This window comes from Staurois parvus, unplaced genomic scaffold (genome assembly GCF_062004578.1).
Source record: "Staurois parvus isolate SC_StPar_1 unplaced genomic scaffold, SC_StPar_1.0 ptg003061l, whole genome shotgun sequence".
In the NCBI taxonomy this organism is placed as follows: domain Eukaryota; kingdom Metazoa; phylum Chordata; class Amphibia; order Anura; family Ranidae; genus Staurois; species Staurois parvus.
The window spans coordinates 60001-68695 of NW_028320857.1; the positions used below are offsets into that span (position 1 = coordinate 60001).

The 8695-nt window shown below is 52.6% G+C and overlaps 1 protein-coding gene across 1 annotated transcript in view; it reads right to left on the reverse strand.

Moving 5' to 3' along the window:
• Positions 1-7230, reverse strand: part of LOC149428652 (uncharacterized) — a 16872-nt gene extending 9642 nt beyond the window's left edge. The window contains exons 1-2 of the mRNA XM_089667154.1: positions 7089-7230; positions 1487-1991 (exon numbers count right to left, since the gene is read on the reverse strand). Of these exons, the coding sequence (XP_089523280.1) occupies positions 1487-1991; positions 7089-7160 (577 nt within the window). The 5' untranslated portion in view covers positions 7161-7230. The remainder of the gene's footprint in view (positions 1-1486; positions 1992-7088) is intronic.
• Between the last annotated feature and the right edge of the window lie 1465 nt (positions 7231-8695).

Here is an 8695-nt window from a genome sequence, read left to right on the forward strand (position 1 = left end):
CATAGTAACCCCCCGAGTGTACGCCCACCGACATGACCGGGCCTCATAGTAACCGAGTGTACGCCCACTGACATGACCGGGCCTCATAGTAACCCCCGAGTGTACGCCCACCGACATGACCGGGCCTCATAGTAACCCCCCGAGTGTACGCCCACCGACATGACCGGGCCTCATAGTAACCCGAGTGTACGCCCACCGACATGACCGGGCCTCATAGTAACCGAGTGTACGCCCACTGACATGACCGGGCCTCATAGTAACCCCCCGAGTGTACGCCCACCGACATGACCGGGCCTCATAGTAACCCCCCGAGTGTACGCCCACCGACATGACCGGGCCTCATAGTAACCGAGTGTACGCCCACCGACATGACCGGGCCTCATAGTAACCCGATTGTATGCCCACCGACATGACCGGGCCTCATAGTAACCCGAGTGTACGCCCACCGACATGACCGGGCCTCATAGTAACCCCCGAGTGTACGCCCACCGACATGACCGGGCCTCATAGTAACCCCCGAGTGTACGCCCACTGACATGACCGGGCCTCATAGTAACCCCCGAGTGTACGCCCACTGACATGACCGGGCCTCATAGTAACCCCCGAGTGTACGCCCACTGACATGACCGGGCCTCATAGTAACCCCCGAGTGTACACCCACTGACATGACCGGGCCTCATAGTAACCCCCGAGTGTACACCCACTGACATGACCGGGCCTCATAGTAACCGAGTGTACGCCCACCGACATGACCGGGCCTCATAGTAACCCCCGAGTGTACACCCACTGACATGACCGGGCCTCATAGTAACCCCCGAGTGTACACCCACTGACATGACCGGGCCTCATAGTAACCCCCGAGTGTACGCCCACTGACATGACCGGGCCTTATACTAACCCGTGTGTATGCCCTCTGCTACATAGTATAGACCTGTCTGGCAGAGCAGCCAGATTTTTCTCTGCTGCAGTTCAATAAGACTTACAGGTCTTGTCCCTCCCCCAGCCTGTGATTGGAAAGTAAAAGGAGAAGCAGCAGAGTAATACGCTCATCTCTATGCTCTCCCCTCCTATCAGCGAGTTCTTTGCATTGCAGCACACTGCTGTACATTGTATATCTGGATTAACAACTAATATCCCGCCTGTTTGTGTCTGCCATGTACAGAGGGCTCCGCTACAAACTGTACTCAACATAGCCAATTCCCTTTGGCCATTTCTCATTACACCTTTGCCAGTTATATGCCATTCCAGCACTGTCCCACCCAAGGAGTGCCCTGAAGTTTATCACGCTGGTGAAAAGAGAAGGGTCCTACTCTCCCTACCAATCACAGACATTCTGACTTACCACTCCCCTGCCAATGGCCAGAATACATGCCTGGTTGTGGCGGATGGGCAGGCGGCATCTGGTGGTGAGCGCCATAGGGAGGCGGCTGCTGCGGCTGACCCATTATCCCACCTGGGTGGGGAGGAGCTGGGATGTGGCCCATACCGGGGGCTCCGGGTCCTGGCGATGGGTGTTGAGGGTTCTGCACGTGCTGCTGCTGCAGGTTCTGCCCGTGTTGCTGCTGCTGCAGGTTCTGCCCGTGTTGCTGCTGCTGCAGGTTCTGCCCGTGTTGCTGCTGCTGCTGCTGCTGCTGCAGGTTCTGCCCGTGTTGCTGCTGCTGCTGCTGCTGCTGCAGGTTCTGCCCGTGTTGCTGCTGCTGCAGGTTCTGCCCGTGTTGTTGCTGCTGCTGCTGCTGCTGCAGGTTCTGCCCGTGTTGTTGCTGCTGCTGCTGCAGGTTCTGCCCGTGTTGTTGCTGCTGCTGCTGCAGGTTCTGCCCGTGTTGTTGCTGCTGCTGCTGCTGCAGGTTCTGCCCGTGTTGTTGCTGCTGCTGCTGCAGGTTCTGCCCGTGCTGCTGCTCAATCTGCTGACGCGCCCTCATCTCCGCATACTTCAGCTGCTCCATGTGGAAGTTCTGGCGCTCAGTCAGGAGCTGCTGACGCTGCTGTTCCAGCTAGAAGGACACAGGAGAAAATCGAGAATAGAAAAATTATTACATTCTTTGCTAATTAAAGGACATTAAATGCTTGTGTACTATAGGGTTGGGGTTTTTTTTTTATTCTTTTTTAGGATTGCGTGTTAGAATGGCATTGCAGAAAGAGGTCTTGTAGATATTTAGCCTCCAGGTTCTACAAGGAGGTATTTGGAAGCCTGGAGGTCCGTCAGGTTGATATAGTAATCCAAGAAAACAGAAATTAAATGTTTCTTATGACACGGCACGGGAGATGGCCAGAGACTGCGGACACGGCACAGGAGATGACCGGAGACTGCGGACACGGCACAGGGGATGACCGGAGACTGCGGACACGGCACAGGGGATGACCGGAGACTGCGGACACGGCACAGGGGATGACCGGAGACTGCGGACACGGCACAGGGGATGACCGGAGACTGCGGACACGGCACAGGGGATGACCGGAGACTGCGGACACGGCACAGGGGATGACCGGAGACTGCGGACACGGCACAGGGGATGACCGGAGACTGCGGAGTCGGCACAGGGGATGACCGGAGACTGCGGAGTCGGCACAGGGGATGACCGGAGACTGCGGACACGGCACAGGGGATGACCGGAGACTGCGGACACGGCACAGGGGATGACCGGAGACTGCGGACACGGCACAGGGGATGACCGGAGACTGCAGACACGGCACAGGGGATGACCGGAGACTGCAGACACGGCACAGGGGATGACCGGAGACTGCGGACACGGTACAGGGGATGACCGGAGACTGCGGACACGGTACAGGGGATGACCGGAGACTGCGGACACGGTACAGGGGATGACCAGAGTCACAGCCGGGTGCCCACACTGAAGATGCCGGCGTCAGGGGGAGAAGACGGCCGATGAAAGCAGGACACCACTGGACCGTGGAACAGTTGGGACGGAGGAGCGATTTCTTCTGCACAGTAGAGCCAAGCAGCCGGCCCGGTAACTCGACGGCAACAACGGGGGGTAAATAGGATACTGGGCCGGCCGCTTTTTAAGACGCACAGACCTCCCGCCCCATTTTTTTTTGGGGAAAAAAGTGAATCTTACGGAGCAAAAACTACGGTAATATATACAGCTTACCAATCACTTGAAAGGGTGGCTGCATTAGTTTTTTTTTTTTTTTATTAAGGCTTTTTTCCCCCCTTGTGATCTGGTCCGTAACACCTCCTGTGTTAGAGCGCCCCCACACCGGAAGAAGCAGCACAGGGAGGCACCTTTGGACAGATGCATTGCCAGTCTGGGGGAGGGGAGTGTTAGATGGATGGATGGATGGAAGAGAGCTTGTTCTTTTAAAAAACAAAACATACGGGATGAATCACCAGGTGAAAAGAGAAGAAAGCCAAAAAAAGAAAAAAAACTAATGCCGTCATCACATCTAAGAACTGGTAAGCTGCAATATAAAAAAAAGTTTGCTTTTGGGTTGAAAACGGCTTAAAACGTGAAATGTTTGTACTGGATGGTCCTACACAGCAAAACGTCCAGGTTCAGAGCTTAGAAATGGGATTTTTGTGCTCCTTGTAAAACCCTTTTCTGAGTTCATTGAAGGACACAGCCAGACCTTCATGACTGATAGGGAATGGTCTCTACACATGGAGGTCTTCAAAAGAATGTCCAAAGCAAAAACCTTCCCCTTGTCAGTACTCAAGGCCAGAAGATGATCCACACCTCACTGGAGAAAGGCCAAAATGTGTGCAAAGAACTCGCGGGGATGGAACCCCAGCGACTCAATAGGTGCCTAGGTGCCGTAAAGCCTTCAAGGTGCAATAGTAGATAAGGGGAGAGGTGGACTTTCAGGCTCAAAGCATGGTGGAGATGACAGCCGTAGAGAGACCCCTATCCTTCAGCATCTGGGTCTCACCAGCCATGCCGTTCAAGCCAGGAACTGTAAAGCTGGGTGGAAAATTGGGCCTTGAGACAGGTGGACTCTGAAGCAGCAGGCGCCACAGGGCATCAGTGACTGGCCAAACGAGACCCGGCGTGGCCAGTGCAGCTGGAAGACCTAGAACAAGTAGGTGCTACACCCAGAGATAATCCCCATGGAGGTGGAATGTTTGTGCTCTGACTCTTGTGCGTCTTCCCAGCACAGATGCAACTGAATGAGGATTGGTATGGCCAGCAGTCATCTTCCCAAATAATAAACTTTATTGAGCATATAAAATGGCTTACGCGTTTCGGCAATAAGCCTTGGTCATAGCCATCAGAAGACCTTCCCACTCTAATAAGTGCATCAACCAGGGGATGAGTTTCAGTCCACATCCGGCATGCCCCAGCGTTGACGGATCTGAAGAAAGACCTCCACGTTTAGACCATGTCCTATCCATCATGAAGATCTGGCCTTCAAGGAATGAAAGAGAACGCTTAAGTGTATCAACCAGGGGATGAGTTCCAGTGAGGGAAAGGCGTACATTATTATTATTATTATTAGTAGAATACAGTATTTATATAGTGCCAATAGTTCGCTCAGCTCTGTACATAAGGGATGATTGATGCCAGGGAGCTACCATTGCCTCTGATGCATCCCATCTTGGGATCCGATAGACCTGGACGCAAACTTAGGAACCTTCCAATTGGTCCACATCAGACGTGCCCCAGCGTTGATGGATCTGAAGAAAGACCTCCATGTGTAGACCATGCCCTATCCATCATGAAGATCTGGCCTTCAATGAATGGAAGAGAACGCTTACTGGTAAGAACCAGGGGAAAGAGTTTTAGTGAGGGAAAGGCGTACATCAGGGATGATTGATGCCAGGGAGCTACCATTGCATCCGATGCCTCCCATCCAGGGATCCGAAAGACCTGGACAAACTTAGGAACCTTCCGATTGATCCACATCAGGCGTGCCCCATCGTCGACGGATCTGAAGAGAGACCTCCATGTGTAGACCATGCCCTATCCATCATGAAGATCTGGCCTTCAATGAATGGAAGAGAACGCTTACGTGTAAGAACCAGGAGATGAGTTTTAGTGAGGGAAAGGCGTACATCAGGGATGATTGATGCCAGGGAGCTACCATTGCATCTGATGCCTCCCATCCAGGGATCCGAAAGACCTGGACAAACTTAGGAACCTTCCGATTGATCCACATCAGGCGTGCCCCATCGTCGACGGATCTGAAGAGAGACCTCCATGTGTAGACCATGCCCTATCCATCATGAAGGTCTGGCCTTCAAGGAATGGAAGAGAACGCTTACCGCTGGACATGGCAAGTACACCAAGGATCTGACCCTGATTAACTCTTTCACAGCCAAGTCCATATGTCAGACCCAACAGTGTGGTGGGGGGTTAACCAGCAAACTTTTTGCCATCAGGTAACGGACAACACCCCCCCCCCCTCAATGAATAAGCTCTAATGTAATGTATTGCATCCAGTGGAGCCATGCAGGGTCTTTTAGATCCCAGATATCTCAATAAAGAGAACTTGTCACCAAAAAAAAAAAAAAAAATCACATATGGTTCAAAAGAATAAAAAAAAATGTAAAAAAAACAAAGCATATTAAAATTTCCCCAAAAACTTGGAGGTCTCTCCCACATATACAAAAGAAAAACATGCATTGGGGGTGCCTACACATGAAAACGTCGATTGCAGTACACGTTGCATATCGCCAAACAGGCTGGAGAGCAATTCATCTAGAACCAGACCTCCTCCATGACACTAAACTGATGACCTAGAAGGGGCTTCCAAAGCATCGCCTATGGAGAATATAGAGTACTGAAGTTTGTTGCCATTTAAGGTTCGACATGTTGGGTATCTATTTACTCGGTGCAACATCATCTTTTATTGGGTAATTTATTCCATTTGTGTGACCTAAAATGAACTTTAGTGGAGGGTTTTTTACTGAAATTTTGCTTTTCTTAGACCTTTGCGGTAATATCGAGTGACAGAAATTGGTACTGCCGCTATTTAATTCTCCAGGGTCTCTGCTTTCAGAAAATGTTTGGGGGGTTTATGCAATCTTCAGGCCTAATAGGAATTTTTTTTGTTTATAAAAAAAGTGTACAAAAAACCCCCGAAAGCCAGGATTCGTGTGCGCCCGTCTCTCTACGTTCTAAAGTTTACTTTGTATCTCTTCATCTGTTCTCAATAGATTGTTCAAAACCTTCACCATGAGGCTGTGGTTGTCGATTTCCTTTATTTACTAAACCAAGGGCAGTACACGGGTAGTCGGTTCGAATCCCAACCACAGCACCACCTACCTGGAGTTTGCATGTTCTCCCTGTGCCTGTGTGGGTTTCCTCCGGGTACTCTGGCTTCCCCCCACACTCCAAAGACATGCTGGTAGCTTAATTGGCTCCTCTCTACATTGGCCCTAGTATGTGTGTGTATGTATGAATGTGAGTTAGGGACCTTAGGCTGGACGCCCCTCGAGGGCCAGGGACCTTAGGCTGGACGCCCCTCGAGGGCCAGGGACCTTAGGCTGGACGCCCCTCGAGGGCCAGGGACCTTAGGCTGGACGCCCCTCGAGGGCCAGGGACCTTAGGCTGGACGCCCCTCGAGGGCCAGGGACCTTAGGCTGGACGCCCCTCGAGGGCCAGGGACCTTAGGCTGGACGCCCCTCGAGGGCCAGGGACCTTAGGCTGGAATAATAGGGTGAGGGGTGACGAGACGGGCAAGGGGCATGTGGAGTGCAGGGAGTCTGTGTGTCGGATGTAGATCGGTCCTCACGCATGGAGGCTCCTTGGATCACGACCTTGTTTTACTACTATAATCATACATACGCCTGCAGTACTCAGGTCGTTGGTTCGAATCCCAACTATGGCACCACCTGCCTGGAGTTTGCATGTTCTCCCTGTGCGGGTTTCCTCCAGGTAAGCTTTGATATTAAAATTTGCAAGCCGATTGGCTGCGATGCAGAGCTGCAGCAGATTCTGTGTACACCGGCTGTTGTATCTGCAGCCGCCAGATTAAAGGTCCCCCACACTGCGAATCGATGGCAAGCCAGAATGGCGTTAGAAGGGGGTAGGGATTATAATTTACCCAGCGATGGGCTTTAAACGTGGCTCCCCGAACCAGGACAACTCAGAATTCCCAGCATGCATCACTCCCATTGGCCACCTTACCGCTTCCTTTTCTCTGTCCATGATGGTTTCCAGCTCTTCGAAATGCCGCAGTTTGATCTCCAGTTTCTTCATCTGAGTTTCCACCAGAAGAGCCACCAGCGACTTGATCTTGCGCTCCTCTACAGCAGCCAGGTGCTGAGGATTGGAACATCAACAGGATAACAAATTACACCGACAGAATAATCCAACAGGAAGCAGTATTCAACTCCTCGCCCATCGGGCACCGCCACCCCCCCTTCTGCCCACCGGGGGCACCGCCACCCCCCCTCCTGCCCACCAGAGGCACCGCCACCCCCCTTCCTGCCCACCGGGGCACCGCCACCCCCCTTCCCCGGGCACCGCCATCCCCTTCCTGCCCACCGGGCACCGCCACCCCCCTTCCTGCCCACCGGGCACAGCCACCCCCCTTCCTGCCCACCGGGCACCGCCACCCCCCTTCCTGCCCACCGGGCACCGCCACCCCCCTCCTGCCCACCGGGCACCGCCACCCCCCTCCTGCCCACCGGGCACCGTCACCCCCTTCCTGCCCACCGGGCACCGCCACCCCCCTTCCTGCCCAGGCCAATTTTCAGCACTCTCACTTTGAATGACAAGTGCGCGGTCATGCAACCCTGTACCAATTTAAAATGTATCTTTTTTTTCCACACAAATAGAGCTTTCTTTTGGTGGTATTTAATCACCGCTGGGTTTTTTTTTTTTTTCGTGTAGCAAAAAATAAAAGACCAAAAATTTTGAAAAAAAACACCAAAAAAGAAAAAACCCCACATTTTTCTTAGTTTCTATTATAAAATGTTGCAAACAGGTAATTTTTCTCCTGCACCGATGGGCGCCAATGAGGCCGCACCGACGGGCACTGACTGGCAGCGTGAGGAAAGTACTGCCGATGACTGGCAAGTGTGGAATTTTGATCAGCTGTGACCACATGGAAAATGGCTGCTGTGATTGGCCCTTTACCATCCAAAGGACACAGCGCAAAGAATTCCCCAGCAACGCTTGCCATCCCCAGCAACGCCTGCCATTTTGTGTGTGTTAGTGGTGAAGGACACGGCAATCAGAGAGCACCGGGTGCGCACCACAGCAGGAGTGGCTCTGGGAAGACGTCATGACGCCATCCTAGAACTGGACGACAGCTGTAGCCATCATACGGTTATAGCGCGGTCAGCAAGTAGTTAAAGCACACCAACAGCCTCCGCTTTATTTAACCCCTTCTAATCAGGCGGCGGTGTTGTCTTCATAGTTCAGATACTCACTCAGGATCTCAGCGGGTCAACGCTGGATCCTCTCTCTTGTCATCAGACACCACTTGGTCCCCCACCACCATGTCGCTTTTGATGTCATTGAGAGGCCCCACAGTTCTTCCAGGTTCAGCCAGCGGGCCTCCAATGACATGCCGCTAGGCCTGTCCCCTCCTCCTTTCTGAATGAAAGATTAATGCCTCCTGGATTTATGCGAAATGCCTATCCCAGGAGGCACAGGAGCACTACTAGGTAAAATGACGTGCATGGGGGTAGGGGGTAAGGAAGAAGGGCCACAGTTTACAAACCCCCCCCCCCCCAAAAAAAAAAAACTGTGCTATTTGTGTAGAGGAAGGAAACTTTACCCATATG